Source organism: Sander vitreus, chromosome 7, assembly GCF_031162955.1.
Source record: "Sander vitreus isolate 19-12246 chromosome 7, sanVit1, whole genome shotgun sequence".
Classification (NCBI taxonomy): Eukaryota; Metazoa; Chordata; class Actinopteri; order Perciformes; family Percidae; genus Sander; species Sander vitreus.
The window spans coordinates 33,621,815-33,639,309 of record NC_135861.1 but is presented as its reverse complement, the minus strand read 5'-3'; the positions used below and the strand labels follow the sequence as shown (position 1 = coordinate 33,639,309).

Sequence of the window (17,495 nt, the reverse complement as noted above, 5' to 3'; positions counted from 1 at the left end):
AGGATCGCTTTGTGACCGGCGCGTAGAAATACGCGTCCAGTGTCAAAGGCCAGGCACACGATCAGGCACTTATTTACACTACGCGACACTCACGTGGGCCGTGTGTTTCCAGTGTAATCTGGGCATATTTTAAAGGATCTGTATCGGCTAAAATTAAGCCGATGAAATCCAGTCTTTCATTACGCTACACTATTTAATTTGGTCACCTCAGCCTGCAGCACTGCTCTGTCCTAAATGAAAGTGCAGCATTTTCACTGCTTATGAGAGTGAAAATCGTCTGAATGTAAACATTATTTAGGCACACCGGTGCCGATGACTCCTGAGTTTGAGGTTGGCAATATATATAGATTTGCTAAACCTTCTTATCAAAGAACAGTGACCAAAACATTAAAGTTGCAGCTCCTGATTTTTATTAGGAACTGACTGCTGGCGTCAGGTCATATCTGCTGACACTAATTAAGGTGAATTCCGTGAGTAACTTGAAGAAAAGGCCAAAGTTAAGCTTGGCTGTTATCAGGTTTGTTTGCTGTCTGTACTCAGCCAAAGATCATTTGTGAGGGAAGAAGCTCCACTATGTACCACCTCTGATCAATCGCTGATTCCACCACTCCAACAGAGTGAAAAATAATGTGTCTCAAATTGAATAGCTTGAAGCTGTTGTTTTAATGTGTCAGATACATATTCAGGGCCCAAACACTTGATCATACCTATTTAAATACATTAAAAATAATTATCAAACAAAACATATAGGCTTGCATCTCCACTGCACCTGTCACATGACAATGCTGAGAAACACGGGCTGGAGGTTTAATGTAATTGGTGACTTGCTGTACAGCTTATTTCCCAAAAACTGATGAGTAGATGTTGAAACACCATGCTAAATGAATGACAAACTTTTATTCAATTTTCTTAAAACCTGTGTTACTCCTTAATGCTTACAAATACAAGTGGAGTTTAAAAACACCACCCATATTTTTGCTAGATTCATTAGCATAAAGCTGCATCAAGTCATTTTGACCACTATGGGGAGAAAGACTTTCTTGCAACAATGCAACTTTTTGTCGTACTATTGGCCAATTAATTTGTTATGGCTTACGCGTCGGCATCCTGTTGGAGTCCTCGTTCCTATCAGCCGAAGTCCAGTATTTATTAGCATCATTTGGTTCTAGTGAGGAGTCTTCAGCATCCCGCTGCTTGGCACAGAGCTTTAGTATGTCAGCATTATGCCTCCTGTTTTACACTGTGGCAAGTCTTTTCCATGTATGTTGGGGCTGGCTTATAGAGAGCAGTTGTTCCCTAGAGACTTGGCTTGGTTTACTTTGAGACAGCATCTATGAATGTAGGCAGTGTCAGTGTAGGACCATACTCATAATGTGTTGGTTCATGTTGTCAGGGAGCTGAGCCATGCAGTACCTGACATGTCCATCCACGGCAGCCTGTCGTCAGTTCTCTGCTCTCTGGACCTGGAGCACTACCAGCTGATCAGAGGGCTGCTGGAGAACAACCTGGGGGAGCCTGTGGAAGACTTTCTGCGGCCCTACAACCTGCAGGACCCCAGCACCTATGTGAGAGTCGTTTACTGCAGCCTGTGCAACATGTCTACACTTTTTATAGTTATTTCTGAGGACACACTCTGTCTCTTTTAATGATCATTTTGTCAAGATTATGATGTCATTGTTCCAAGTAGTCCCCTGTATGTCTTAGTTGATGAACTGTTGTTTTGTCTCTGTTCAGACTGTGTTAAGTGGAGATGTCTATACCAACTTGTCCTTCCTGGTGGACATGATGGATGTCAGTCTGGAGCTCTTGGACAGCCCCACACCCACTGAACAGAAACGCTCATTAGCAAGGTGGGCCTTTTTTCTTTCTTTTTACAAGGGTGGGCCCGCTTTGATATTAAAGCCAAACACCAGACTGGACCGGTATACCCAATTTTATGTTGCACTTGACTCAGCTGGGAGAGTCCCCTCCAGTCTACATGATGGAGCTAATGCACCTTTATGCTGGTTCACACTAAATAAGAAGAAAAGGTAGCAGAGAGTAAAGCACCACCACAGTGGTCTACGACTACGTCTGTTTTTCAGCGGATTCAAATACAAAGTATTGCGACATTAGCACATTTTTGGTTTTCTTTGAGACTTAATCTGCCGTGTCTCGTCTCGTCACCCCAAAAACACACATGAAATTTCTAGTAAACAAACAGAAGCTCCCACCTCTACTGGGATCTCCTTCATGGTCTGTCAGACACTAGTGCCTCCTTTAAACAAACATATTACCATGTTAATCACGTTGTCATATTGCTTATTACTAATAAAATGTAAATTGGAATAAGGGCCATGAGGCTGTCGGCACATGTCGTGGATGTTGGTTGCTTTTTAATTTGTGTCAACGCCGGATTGCATCAAATCAAACCGGTTTAAGCTTGTACACCATAGCAGAACAGCGAAACCAACAATCATACCTACTCTACTTCTTACAGCCCTATATAGATTTAATTTAGATTTGCCTTTTTCCCAAATATATGAAGTATACATGCAATGTACTGTGGAAACGTCTCAGGTCACACACAGATAACAGTCTCTCACTCTGACTTCTCTCACAGAAGTCCAGATGCCAGCATAGCACTTCTATTAAATGCACATTAAATCCAGAATCATATGGAAATAATATGAATGACCTCAAAGCTTCACACAACAACACATTCACCAGGTCTTAGGCCAGTACCATGGCACACAGTGTGAAGGCACCAACCATTTCACAGCTTCCCACTCTGTGTTTGAGCCAGATGAGTTCAAAGAGCCCCTGTCATACTCCTTTTCAGTGTCATTTTGTATATCTCTTGGGGTCTACTAGAATAGGTTTACATGCGTTGATGTTCAGGAAACCTATGCACTCTACCATCCTTCAGACAGGCCCTAAAAACTCACCTCTTCCAACTTGCTTTTTCCTGTCAACAGACTTTCCCAGTTTTTCCCTCTTTTTCATTGCCCAGCTCTCCTGCTTTGCCTGTGCTTGTCCATGCACTTATGTGTTTTCCTTTTCTTTTTGTCTGTCATGTAATCTTGTCTACGTACCTTTTGTTTGTTTGTAACCAAAACTATAAAGCGTCTTTGAGTGTTTAGAAAAGCACTCTAAAAAATAAATGTATTATTATTATATGATGTTTCTTATACTGCCCATTGCTGCAGCTCCTCTGCCTGAAACACTCTGTCTGAGCTCTGCCACAAGCACAAGCCACTGGGTGGGCTGTGCTTGCTCAGGCAGCACCAATGGGCAGCACATATGAAAAACTGGGCAGGCATTCTTAATCAGTGACATCATTAATTGAGGAATTTCAAACAGGAATGTGGACAAGTTTTCTGGCAGTTGAGAAAAAGTGCTGTCTGTGGGAGAGAAAGCTCTATTTGGAGTGAAATATCTTTTTTTGTATTTTTGTACTCTATACATATATTACATACGCAAACAACTATATAACACACTGAAAGACGGGAGAAATCCCAAAAAGCTTAAAAGGGGCTCTTTTTGATGGAGTCAAATGTGTTTGATCTCTAAGCACAGTCAGCATGCTGATGGATGTGGGGGGTGTGTTCAGAAATGTGTACTGAAGATAGCTTTCATGGACTGGTTGTAGATTTGGTTGCTGTGTTTTGTCATGGTTGACAGTCGTATTAACAACTTTATCTACAGTAGAGTTACCAATGATGCCTTTTTAATATTTGGTTGGTATTTCTCTTGCACAGGTTTGACTTCATGAAATCCAAGCTGCTCTTTGAGAGTTTCTCCAATGGATCCAAGTCCGTCAACTTGGTGTCTCACTCCCTGCTGGCATACGACACTCGCTGCACCTGGCCCAATACAAGCTCTGCTGGAGTTGATGGGGCGAGGCGCAATGTCTTTGACTGCATCCTGCAGCCCTCCAAAACTGGCACTAACCGGGCGTCACTGCAGCTGGAACTGCATTACAGGTATCACTGGACAATTGTCCAAACAGAAGTAGAAATGGAGCTTTTAGCTGGTGTTAGGTAGTAACATACAGTGTGTTCCTGCAGATCCACCCGGGACTCGTCCTGCTTCACGGTGGTCCTCAACAACCTGAGGGTCTTTCTCATCTTTGACTGGCTTCAACTGGTGCGAGACTTCCTGCGGCTGCCAGGGGAGAAGGCAGCGGGCGCTGCTGAGCCTTGTCGGGGCTGGCCCAGTCACACCAGCACGGACTCAGGTCCCAGCAGCAGCACCGGGGCCGTCATGCCAAAGACAGTCAAGAGTGGCGTGGTCACCAAGAGGTCCACAGTGCCGGTCACCCAGGACCGCTGCCTGGAACTCAAGATCAACGTCACAGGTCAGAGAGGAGTGAGCCCACACTGAGAATAAAGAATGTACCATGTACACACACAGGCCCTTCTAAAGCCAACCCTCGCAGCCTGTACGATGATTATACAGTAGTGATAGAATGGTCTGTAGTTGCCCATTCTATCACTACTGTATAATCATCGTCACTACCAGTTTATTGATAGAAAATAGAAACCGTTACCCTTCATAACAGGAGCTTTGGGCTGGGCCCTCCCATACATGATCTTCCACTAAAAATGAAGAAAGCACCTAAATAGCCAGTAAGCTCACGGGTTTTGTTTAGTCAGCATTTACATTTTCATTAATGAGGGCCATTTGTTGTCAACTGATACAACTGTGTGTAGCATATTTCATTTCAAGTATTTCATAAATATAAAAATGCTATTGAGCTGTCCCTTGAAAAGTAAAGCAAATAAGATGTTGGTCAACAATAAAGGTTCTTCTTCTTGACTTTGAACTTATCCAGAATAAGTTGTAAGTTGATTAGGAGCTCCTGCATGTGGACCTTTAATGATCTGGCCTGTGTGTGTGTCTTCAGGCACAGAGTTTGTGGTCGTGGAGGACTCGTCTTGTCTGGATACCAACGCCATCATCCTGAAAGGCACCACTGTCCTCACCTACAAACCGCGGCTGCTGGACAGGCCCTTCTCTGGCAGCCTGGCAGGAATAGAGGTTATCTCCCACTGTCAAACAATACTACTGACACTACTAGTTGAGAAGTATACCAATCTCAAAGAGACTACTTAAAATAGATTACAAATTAACTCAAATACTGCTGCTACTATTCAACGTTATTTATAGTGTCAAATCATAACAAGACACTTTACAGATAGAGTAGGTCTAGACCACACTCTATAATTTACAAAGACCCAAAAATTCCCCCCAAGAGAAAGCATTTAGTGCGACAGTGGCGAGGAAAAACTTCCTTTAAACAGGTAGACACCTCAGACTGAAGCTGGCTCTCGGTGGGCAGCCATCTGATGCAACCATATTATTATTAATGCTCCACTAACCTACTTGTTCTTGCCAACATTTATACAGCTCAAACTCCACCCCAACCGCCTCCTACCTTGGATAGACACAAAGTGTCGCTCAGGACAAAGTGATACTTGTGGTTTTCATATGTAATATGGGATTGGTAGTACAGGAGTGCTACTAACTATAATCATCATGTTATTAGCCATGATTCCGAGCTATCCTGTCCCCCCCCCAGGTGTTCTCGTGTCGGCTGGGCAGTGAGCTGGAGACGGCCTTGTCCATAATCGACCCAGTCAATATCCAGGTGGAGCTGTGTGGGAGCCCCACATACCAGAGCAGCTCTGGTCTACTGGATGCCTTCAATGTGGAGGACATCCCACCGCTGCTGGAGGTCAGGCATTAGCACAGCACTCAACCAAAATTAGATTTGGAACATGTTACTGGGTTACCTGGCAGCAGAGTCAGGTGGGATAGGCTTACTGCAGAAAGAAAAACCATAGCATAAAACGGAGCATACTCTGCTTATAGCTGCTTCTCCACCAACATGTTCTAAAACTTTTCAAAAAACTAGAAGGTTCCTTAAGCCCATTGTTGTCTGCGTTTTCAGCGCGGGTTAAAGACCGGTGAAGATTAGGCATATTAGTCCACTACAGTATACAGCAACATGACAGGACGAGGGCTGCTGGGGGTGCAGGGGTGAACACAGTGTGCAGCCTGCAGTTCAGTGTGCCTGCCCGTTTCATCTCAAAAACACTTGGAAAAAGAAAGAACCTTTTGTTTTGTCTCACTGCGACTGCATGTTGGATGTAATTAATGGGATGCAGAGGAGGAAAATGAAACTAAGAGTATCCCTTTCCACAGTAAATCATCTGTTTGATGGTTATTTATTCGTGCTTTAAAACATAACTGTGTGAAACAATCGGACAATAAGGTTTTATTCCTCTTTGTCACAGCTTGAATGTGCTCTCAGCTGGCTAGCACAAGCTCTTTTTGTCTTTTTTAAAATGAGTCAGGAAGCCGACAGCATAGCCTAACTTTTGTTTTAATGTTTTCAACCAAAGAGAAATGTTCTCCCTTTTTCCTGAAATGGTCATAAATCAACACTAGAGTACTTCCTTGTTTTATGTATAAAGCGGTACACGCATTTTGTACCTATTATTGCCTTCACATGTTTCATTTAGGTCTACCAAATGTACAAAGTGTTCTTCTGGTCATAAGCACAACATTCTGCCTGTATAAGACTCTTTACTGCAGTGATACGAACAATATATTTTTACTTCTTGCTTAGTGCTGAAGTCTGTCAGTGTCATTTCATTGCATGAGCAGTTTCTAAACTGTTAGATCTTAAAAGAATACTCCAGTGATTTAGTCTCTAGTATGGGTCAAACTCCTAAAACAATGGCTCTTATATTCCCTATAATAAAGTTCTCAAACTCCACGCCTCCAGTTTGTAACACAAGCTTCCTCTTCTGAATGTGTAGTCTGGAGGAACAGGCTGAGACAGCCACGTCACTCAAATCATTTTCTCAGATTGGACAACTCAAAACCTAAGAAGACATACCACAGTTTTCACAGGATGACTAGTACTCAGCATTAGTAGTGATGTGACTTTGGCTTGTAAACTGGGTGGATTGGCCCTTAAATTCTGCATGTGATTCTCTGGCAGATTCAGTTTCCTACTCTGGACATCCGTCTGTCCTACAACGACATTCAGCTCTTCTTGGCCATCGCCAAGTCCCTCCCTACTGCCAGCTCTGCAGCGCCCTCTGACTGTGATGCCAGCAGCGAGCCTGTGGTTGCACCCAAAGACAGCTTCAGGCAGAAGACAGAGGCCCTCATAGGTATGTGAAGACCAGCCAATAGAGGTATGAAACTGAAGCTTTTCCATCCCGACAAAAGTATAAAATCTTTTTTTCAATTATTATCAGTGTCTACAATACATCAAAATATTGAAGTCAGAGCACATCTTCAGTTGTTTGAAATTGTTATTATTTATGTCATTTGGCTTAAAAGTTAGCAAGGCGATTGTTTAGTTCCAGTAGTGGCATATAGGAACGCTGTGTCACAGCTCGCTGTACAGATACCAACCTAGAGCTCAATGTCAACCAGACGCTGGAGATGTCCTGGACTTCACTCCCCCACCATCATCAGCAACGCAGCTGTAAAGCCTAGCTCAGCACGTGATGCTCGCACCAAACACAGACTGAAACACATCTCAGCCAACTCAGGGCCTCTCATCAATAACTCATCCTAATTCCCTCCTTCATCCCCCCACTGCCCACCATGCATCGTCTGATTCTGATGCTGTTATGCCACTGCTTATTCCTGCTCTCAGAAAAACATTTTATGAATGTGTTTTGTCTCCACAGAGGGCCAGCTGACCCATCTACAAGACCTTGGTTTCAGGAAAGAGGACTGCAAAAGAGCCCTGATCCACTGTAAAGGTGAGGGAGACCTTTACCACTGTTCTCCACACCTAGTAATCTGACAGTAGTCCCTCACCATTATTGAATGAAAACCTATATAAAGACAGAACAATGCATCCCTCAGGCCAGCTGGACCAGGCTGCCACGTGGCTGCTGGAGAACGCTGAGAACATAGTGGGCCATGCCAGAGCCAGGACGGACTCTGGCTCCAGCAGCCACTCAGCTCCTCTGTCTGGGGTGGAGCTGAAGGCTGAGGGCGTCTGCATCTGCTTCATCGATGACTGTCTGGACTGTGACATCCCACTGGCTGAGCTCACCTTCTCCAGTAAGTCACATTTACACAAGATACTGCATCAGACATTAAGGACTCTAAATGTAAGTATTTGAGAACTGTCAGTCATTATGCTACGAACAGTGCTTCATAAACAATTATTAACTGAAGTTGAGGATGAATATGTTGTATCTCAGTAGGCCTGCACGATATTGGAAAAAACTTACATTGCGATATTTTTTTTCCCTGTGATATATATTGCGATATGAAAAAAAGACTAATTTTTACAAGAGGACATAAATAGCCCTATTTAGAAATACTAAATCATTCTCAACTACTGGGGTGATTTTGTAGAGGAGTGCATCTACAAAGAAAATGAAAAAGGAAATGTTCTTATGTGAACCAGTTTTTGTTGAACTTTAATGCTTTACAAAAACCAAAGCCAGTCAGGCTGTGATGACTCTTCTGAAGAGATTTAGGAGAGGGACATTAGGAAGAAATAACCTGGTTGACTGACATGACACCATTGTGTTCATATAATATCAATCCAGGCTAAAGTGAATGATATTACTAATGCATGCATGTTGCTTCCTCTAAACTTCATGTTGTGGTCGACTAGCGGGGCCTGCTTTGGTTTGGTGGTTTGCTGTGCATGCAGAGCCTGCATGTCACACTCTTACAACAAACTGTGTATCCAAGAGCACGTAAATCAGTGTAAATGAGGTTATATCAGAAACAGACTGCTGTTGTAGATTAGTGTTACGTTTCCAGCGTCGCAGCTCCAAACCATAACGTTAGTTGGGACAGACGCCTTGTTTCTTCAGGCTAACTATGTTAGCGTTAGCCTGGCTGGTAGCAGCTTTCTGAGGTGAAAAATGGCCGGGAGATGTCGTGATTACGTTGCATTAATCAGGTGGTTTAGTTTGTCTTTGCAGCAAACATAAAACACTGACTACTGTAGCTTCACTACCCATGGAAAAGCATGTTCATCACTGTGTCAGCAGCAGCTGCCGCTTACGGTACTTTTCTACACACGGAGAGCCTCACTTCCCATAACAACATGACCACCTGTCTTAAAGGGGAAGGGTCGGCCAGTGAAAGTTTACATTTTTATCGTGCAGCCCTATATCTCAGCCTGATCATGTCCCTGTCATTGCAGGGCTTTATGTGCTGCAGCGCATCGGTTCCACTCAGGAAGGCAACGCCAGCTTCACTCTGTCTGGAGACTACTACAACAGAGAGTTGTCGGGTAATAAGATTAACTTGTAGCATTTATTTAATGTTTCAATGATCTATTGTGAACATTTTCCTGAGCGTGAAGGGAATTCAGCTGCCTGTTTGTTCAAACCTATCCAAACCTAAAACAATAGTTCAATTCCCAACAATATGATGCAGAATGTGTAGTGTGTCACTCTCACAGAGTTTGGACATGTGAAACACAACCACAACACAACCACACCCTAAGACATACATACCGCAGAATACAACTAGAGAACATGTCACAAGATCAGCCGCCAAATCAGGCGTAAAGTGATGCCTTTGCTCGCTTCACACCCATCTCCAAACTCTGCCTTCATTTTGATCTCAACTTCTCTCGACAGGACAGACAGACACACACACACTTGGCAAGTACTCAAAACCTCCTCTGTGGTACTTCCCGCTACAGAAGGTGTCTTTAGGACCACATGTTGCCATGATAACACACACATGCCCACGTGCACACACACACACACACACACACACACACACACACACAGACTCACAAGGTGAAAACCACACCAGCCTCGCTGTCGTGGCTGGTAATGACACAGCCAAAGACTGTCCAGCTGTAGCTGAGCAAGACATTGGTTTAGAGGCACTGTGTTAAAACTAAGGATAAAACCATTTCACAGTAATGTCACATCAATCAAGATGTTCTACAGCAAAGTGCAGAGCATGTGAGATATTATCAACAGATTGATCAGACTTGTAAGCAAAGTGCTTGAAAATGTTGCTTTTCATGAATGACAAATCCTATCTCAGTTTAAAGCTGCTGGGTCCAGTGATGGCTGATTCCTTGGTGTGTGTGTGTGTGTGTGTGTGTGTGTCTGTGTCTCTGTCTGTGTCTCTGTCTGTGTCTGTGTCTCTGTGTGTGTCAGGCTGGGAGCCCTTCATCGAGCCCTGGCCCTGCTTCCTGTCCTGGCAGCAGCAGGCCGCCGGCCGTCTCCACCCTCCACGTTTCAAGATGGGGATTCGAGCCAAGCAGAGACTGGACGTCAACATCACATCTGTCCTGTTGGGTGAGTAGGACTTCTAGAAGGACTTCTCTGCACATTCACTTTGAGGTTCACACAGTGTTCTGTCAGATCATTCAGTACCACTTATCTGGTCCTTGCAGAGCAATACAACACCACCAAGAGTTCCTGGATAGCTGACTACTGTAACAAGGAGGGACAGACCCCCCTCTCTTCACCCCCCCTGCCCTGGATGGGCTCCTCAGTCGACCCACCCAGCTTTGGCCAGAGTGAGTTCCAGCTACACACAGTACCACAAAGAGATTCTTTACAGAAAAGTTTTTAGAAAAGATTAAACATGACGATCTCTCTCTCTCTTGGCCGAGACCGTTTGTGGCAAAATCTTTCAGTGCTCGTTTTATTTTTCTATTTTTTTTATTCATTGTAGTTTTCTGTAAAATAGTGTTAAAATCTCATCTCGATCTCGTGAACCCAATCTCGTGTCTCGTCTCGTGAGCTGGGTGTCTCGCCCCACCCCTAGTAATTATTACTGTTGCAGTCAGAACCAGAGAACTGCACGCAACAAAGCTGCACACATACATAATCCATAACAGGCTTTTGTTTTAGAGACAATGGTGAGCAAATGAAGTTATTTGACTGTGGGGTGAAAAGTTGGACTAACCCTTCAGCATCACAATGCTAAACTGCGAAAAAGTGAGAAATATCTAGATGAACCTGAATGAAAAACAAAAAGGAAATTTGGTCATTTTTGGGACTTTGATGTCACAAATTTATTATTAGGCTGACATATAACTGCATTGTATCTTAATTACTCAAAATATAAATGGAAACCATATATTCACTTCGCCAACCAGAAGCTGATGCCTGCTTGCCAGCCTGGCAACCCCTTTTAAAAGTTAGTATTGAGTCCTGCAAATGTTAATTTAAAAAAATCAAATGAAGAAAAGATAACAGAATAGCCATGTGACCATTATAAATATTTAAGCTTAGATGGCCTCTTGTTCTTTGTCTTTGTGCTAAAGGATTTCATCTTTATTTGCTTTATTTGCTTTTAGTTTCAAAAAAACAAACAGTGTTAGTCCGAACTGACATGCTAACATTGCAACACAACCTGCACAACTTTTCCACTCTTGGACATTTGCACAGTTACATACATATTGAAGATGATCTTTGGTCAGTTGATCAATCAACTTAAAGGCCAATGAAAGACACTGTTGCTGGTGTCTGGTTCTATATTTTCCTTTATGTCAACAAATCTCATTTAAAAAACAACAACAGTGAATGTATCTACTAACTGTTGTATTTGTGCGTAGCCTGATAGCTACAGCCTGATATGTCTCCTTTTCCTCTGTGTCATAGTGTTGTTAAAACGTATCAGTGAGCCACACTGTTGTTCCTTCATCACCATGAACACACACACACACACACACACACACACACACACACACACACAAACACAGTACTTTATTCTGACACACCGTCCTGGGGTGTTTGTGTCCTGCTGACACAAACACTCTTTCACAAATACTACCAAACAAATGTTCATAGGTGAAAAGTGCACTGCTTATGTCAGTTATCGAGCTAGAAAGCTAGCTAATTAGCTGGTCAGCTGCAGCAGCAGCATATAAACTTACCTGCAAATGTCACTTCGGCCCATTCAGACGCTGGTGTGGTCCTTATTCTTTAATAACATTACACTGGTCGTCCTGGAGATGTAAGCTACAGCCAAGTTTATTGACTTATTCTCTCCTTTTGTGTTACCTGTGGAGCTCCCCCCTGTCAGCTGCTATCAATCCAACACTAGTTTGCATTGCCAGACCTTTCTACACTAGAAAGGTCTTGCTATGCCACAGATGAATTCTGGGATAGGAACAAACATGCTAGGGTTGTTTGCATTTCTTTAAACCAATCATAACCTCTGTAAAATAGTCTCTGGAAGGAACTTGTTTTGGTGGAACATTTACACCCCGCAAAAGAAAACGCACCATACAATATTAAATGAAGTTAACTGGTGACACAATCCAGTAACGTGAGCTATTTAAATTAGCTGATACATGGTTAAAACTCATTGGCTCTTACCAGTGTATCTCCGTGTGTACTTCATCCACAGCAATCCCACCAATCAGTCCCAAAATGTTGGCATTTGTAGGATGGTTCTCCATTTGTTAGTGCCAACAAATGTTTCTGGTGGTCCGTAAACGGGAGAACTGTTGTTTCATCCATGTCTTTATCTTGCCCTTGGTAATAAGATTTTTCTATAACCGGTGGGCAAACATGCTAGCACGTACCAGTTAGATAGTAAGTGTCGTAAACATATTCCTTAAAAGCGTCTAGCTGCTAGCTCGGAGGTTGTTTCCCGTAGCGAAGCGATTTTGAGAACAGCAAAACACAGAGAGCGGGAGGAGAGGGGCAAAGCCTCCTGTAAATGGACTTCCATTGCAACACACTAATCTAACACGGACACGTCTCTCCTATACAGCTCTATCAATTTTCATATTTCAGTGTCTGTGAAATCTCCTTTTCTTTTTCTCTGATCCTCCATAAAAATATTGCTGCAAATGATGAATGCTTAGCTCCACATAAGCAAGTCAGTGGGAGATTGTTAACAATGTATCCTAGCAATCTATGCACTGCTGGCAATAGCCATTGTCACATGAATATTCACATGAGCGTGCATCGCAAAGACCGACCGTAGTACAAAGACCATCTTTGTATGGTACAGAGACCATCTTAGCAGTTAGGACCAGCCGGCTCCAGGAGCAGAGATATCATGACTGTTAGTCCCTAGTATATCCCTAGTAAAGCATCATTTCACATCCCTAGTTCATGATGTCAGCTTTGTGTTCAATTTTCTGTTTGTAATCACCAAACCCAAGCTGAGTTATTGTATCGGAGCTGCACCTGTGCCTGGTCAGGCTTTTTACGTCCCACAGCTCAAGAAGGAAGGAAGTGCATGACTGTTAGAGTTGATACTAAAGATACTAATTAATAATGTTGAAGGCCAAGCACCCTCACCTTCTCTGATTAGGTTTTCATTTCTGTTTCCAGCAGATGTCAAGCTGTCCAAAAGGAGGCAGCCATTTGTGCCATACGCTCTGCGTAACCACACAGGGTGTACCATGTGGTTTGCCACTCTGACTACCACACCCACAAGGTAGGTGTAGCCATAATGATGACACATGTACATTTGTGTAATGTTATATCAACATTTCAAGAAAAGGATTTTTCTCAAATTCGGGAAGACAATAATGGGGGACATACTAGATGTGCATACCTTATATGGTCACATAGAACAAATTAAAGTATTGTGAGCTTAGAAAAAAAAAAAAGATTATGTACCATGTTATGTAATCTGGATCACATTTAGTACCTGCATACAACATTTTGAGTTGTTGAAGTTGTTGTTGTTGTTATTGAAGCTGTGGTGACCATGAGCTAAAATATTATTATGATAATTCTAGGAAAGTGTCTGACAACACATTTGGTTTGAGAATACTGGAGGACCAACTGTACCCGCCATCCTGACATTATTAACATAGCCAGGTTTCTTACATCTGATGCTCTGAGAACATGTTGTTTCTGTTTGAAGATGTGTAGACAAAGTGAAATGAATGTTTAACTTTAGATGAGCAGAGGGTAGACACTGAACTCAGATACATGTTCCCCACAGGGTGGCACTGTCTCACAGCAGTAGTGCAGACTCCATCTCAGAAGTCCATGGTCCAGGAGCTGATGACATTCACAATGTGAGCCAGTGGAGAGAGGTGCTGCCTGGGGAGGAGATTCCCTTTGAGTTTGAAGCCCGCGAGAAGCTCCGCCACCGGTACAGCTCTGATTCACATTCACCTGTGCATTTTATTCAATCAATATATTTGTTATGACACTGTTAAAACTCACTGCTACATATATTGCATAAAATTGAGTTGAATATTAAACTGGGCCAGATAAATGAAAATGGATGGATGGATAGATACATAGAAGATACATAGAAAGGTGAAGTTGAACGATGGTTATGCCATTATAACCCTAGTTCTATAAGCACAGGTGTAGCAAAGGCTAGTCGCCCCTAGACATGGGCCGGTTACCAGTTCTATTTTGTTTCTACTGATCGCCAGAGGCGGTGCTTTCAGCACCTGGATATCCATCGCACGCATGTGCAGGTCGAGTGTTTGTATCAACAAAGTCACCTGTGACCTGGGTTACGTATGCCCTGTGCCCTGGCACAAAGGGCAGGCCCACCCAGGAAGTGACCTCTTGCATCTTCTCACGTTGGTAAGCAGGTTTTCGAGTTTCAAACTGATTTCGGCGTCGCTGGAAGTCTTGTTACCCAAACGGGTTGGAGCTGTGACTTTACGCCCTCCAAAAGACTGTGACTAGCTGCCTTACAACTATTGCGCTCGTTACATAAGGTAAGACCGATTTTGGAAAAGAGTTAACGTTGTGTTACGGCCATGCCGCATGGCCAACTTATAGTAAGCTGTGTCAGTGTTCACGCCTTCCTGAAAAGGGCGAGCATACGGCGGAGATTCCCTCCTGCAAACTTTTCTTTTCTTGTAACAGAACGCAGTAGTGGTCTCGCTTTGAACGAGTTTGTTCAAATTCTCCCAGTCATCGGAGATTTTTTTCAGTTTTAAAGGTGGCACTAGCGCGTCTTGGGTTAGATAAGGCACCGGTTGTAGTAACTCCTCAGAGTGCATTTTTTAAGTCAGTCAAAAACTCCCTGTGTCCCTCCATCAGCTCCATACATTGAGGAGCTCCAAAGGTGCTGGGCAGACCCCAGACGTCTCTCTCACCTTCCGAGTGCAGGTGACGCGAAGCTCTGGACGTTTTCAGAAGCCCAATCCAGTACAGCCCCCTCGCTTTCCACAACGAGGCCAGACCTCTGCCCGTCACCCCTCCAGGCATCGGAGGGGGCGGGGGGTAGACAATGATCACACAGTCGTGGCGGTCGGACACTTCAGCAGCTCAGATGCTGGGAAGCGTTAACATCAGACCCCTGGGTTGTGACGACCCTGTCCCAGGGTTACACCATACAATTCCGACCGCCAAGATTCCGTGGGGTCAAAATGACCATGGTCAAGGATCTGACCAAGGCCCTGGCCCTACGCCAGGAGATCTGGGCTCTCCTGGAGAAGGAAGCCGTTAGACACGCATACACAGAACAGTGGCTTCTATTCCACGTACTTCATCATACTAAAGAAAGATGGGGGCCTCCGCCCCATACTGGACTTGAGGCCTCTCAACGACCATCTCAAGGTACTAAGGTTTCGCATGTTGCACACTATAGAGGTCACAACCATCGATCGTATTTTCATATCCCCATTGCACCTCACCACAGGCAGTTTCTTCATTTCGCGTTCGAGGGAAGAGCATATCAGTTCCGTGTACTCCCATTTGGGATTTCGCTGGCACCCAGGGTTTTCACCCGGTGTGTAGCGGCGGCGCTAGCTCCACTCCAAGCACAGGGAATGCGTATTTTCCCTTACCTGGACGACGATATCCCATATTACCAGGTTAGGGCTGACTGTAAATTACAAAAAGAGTTCCCTGGTCCCCAGTCAGCAGATAGGATTCCTCGGTATCTAGCTGGACTCCCAGGCAATAAGGGCTGTTCCCTCTCAGCGACGGGCCAGCAGTATCTGCCAGGAAGTCAGGCACTTCAGGGGAGGCAGAGCTCTGACTCTCAGAACGTTTCAGAGACTGCTGGGGATGCTCGCAGCAGTCACTTCTGTGGTCCCACTGGGCCTCCTGTCATTGAGACCACTCCAAATCTGGGTGAACAGCCTTGGTTTACATCCCACTCGCCACAGACACAAGCTGGTCAGGGTCACTGCCAGCTGTCTGAGACATTTACAACCCTGGAGGACGGAAACATATCTCGTTCAGGGTGTGCCCTTAGGGTCTATACCTTCCCGCAGAGAAGTAGTGACTACAGACTCTTCCCTAGAGGGGTGGGGTGCTGTATGGCAATGTCGGACAGTCAGAGGCCAATGGAATCTTTGGCAGCAGGAGCTGGAGTTACATACGGTTCTGCTTGCCCTACAGCATTTCCTCCCAGTGCTGGTAGGGAGGCATGTACTTGTCAGAACAGACAATATGTTGGTAGTCTACCACATCAACCACCAGGGGAGCACCAAAGCCAGGCAGTCCATGGGATTGATTCGGCAGCTTTTGCAGTGGGCTCACCCTCGCCTGCTGAGCCTGAGGGCAATGTAATACCAGGCACCCAGAACGTAGCTGCAGATCTCCTGTCCCGCCAGCGTCCCCATCTGGGAGAATGGAGACTTCACCCAGAGGTTGTACAAGCCATCTGGCACAGGTACGGCGAGGCGGAAGTGGATCTTTTTGCATCCCAGGCAACGACACACTGTCCCCTCTGGTTTTCTTTCGGGGAACCAAGTCCCCTAGGCCAAGATGCTCTGGCACACGCATGGCCCATGCAACTGCTGTATGCTTTCCCACCTCTGCCTTTAATATTGCCAACACTGGACAGAGTGTCTGCAGCGGGACACGAGATACTGCTAATAGCCCCCAGATGACCAGGAAGAGTATGGTTTCCAGTGTTACACCAACTTCTACAGGGAGAACCTTGGTGCCTTCCGGTGAGAATGGACCTCCTCTCACAGTTGGGCAGCTGAATCTGGCACCCGAACCCATCTCGGCTGAAACTTTGGGTCTGGCATCTGAAGGGCCAGAGGGCTCTGTGAGCCAGTGGTGGTGCGGACTGTTCACAGTTCCCGGGCACCCTCCACCAATGTGCTCTATGCTAATAGGTGGAAGCTTTTTGCCAAGTGGTGCCAAGCTCAAAATCAGGAGCCAACACAATGCTCCATACCGGGTATACTCAGTTTTCTCCAGTCGCTCCTTGATCGAGGCCTCGCAGCCTCCACAATCAGGGTGTATATTGCCGCCATCTCATCTATGCACAATAGAGTGGAGGGGGGGACTATTGGGTCCCACACTCTGGTGACCCGCTTCCTAAAGGGGGCTCAGTGATTGAGGCCTCCTCGGGGGAAACCCAGTGCCCTCTTGGGACTTGCCCCTTGTTTTGCGTGCACTGTGCAAACCCCCATTTAAACCCCTGGGGGGTATAGAGTTTAACTGGCTGTTCATGAAGACAGCCTTTTTCTTGGCCATTACGTCAGCAAAGCGGGTAGGAGAGCTACATGCCTTTTCCATAAGCGGAGAGTGTCTGCATTGGCATCCGGGGGGGGAGTGACCTTCTGGCCGAACCCC

The 17,495-nt window shown here is 44.9% G+C and overlaps 1 protein-coding gene across 5 annotated transcripts in view; it reads left to right on the top strand.

Annotated features, from left to right (window-relative positions):
* vps13d (vacuolar protein sorting 13 homolog D) overlaps positions 1–17,495 on the top strand; it is an 81,396-nt gene that overhangs the window by 38,744 nt on the left and 25,157 nt on the right. For 4 of the 5 annotated variants that reach the window (XM_078255989.1, XM_078255990.1, XM_078255987.1 and 1 more), the window contains 14 exons: positions 1,394–1,565; positions 1,735–1,850; positions 3,741–3,965; positions 4,050–4,339; positions 4,889–5,022; positions 5,564–5,719; positions 6,995–7,169; positions 7,698–7,772; positions 7,879–8,079; positions 9,185–9,274; positions 10,164–10,304; positions 10,403–10,528; positions 13,308–13,413; positions 13,930–14,082. In XM_078255989.1, the coding sequence (XP_078112115.1) occupies positions 1,394–1,565; positions 1,735–1,850; positions 3,741–3,965; positions 4,050–4,339; positions 4,889–5,022; positions 5,564–5,719; positions 6,995–7,169; positions 7,698–7,772; positions 7,879–8,079; positions 9,185–9,274; positions 10,164–10,304; positions 10,403–10,528; positions 13,308–13,413; positions 13,930–14,082 (2,160 nt within the window). The remainder of the gene's footprint in view (positions 1–1,393; positions 1,566–1,734; positions 1,851–3,740; positions 3,966–4,049; positions 4,340–4,888; positions 5,023–5,563; positions 5,720–6,994; positions 7,170–7,697; positions 7,773–7,878; positions 8,080–9,184; positions 9,275–10,163; positions 10,305–10,402; positions 10,529–13,307; positions 13,414–13,929; positions 14,083–17,495) is intronic. The other variant, XM_078255988.1, reaches the window with a different exon arrangement.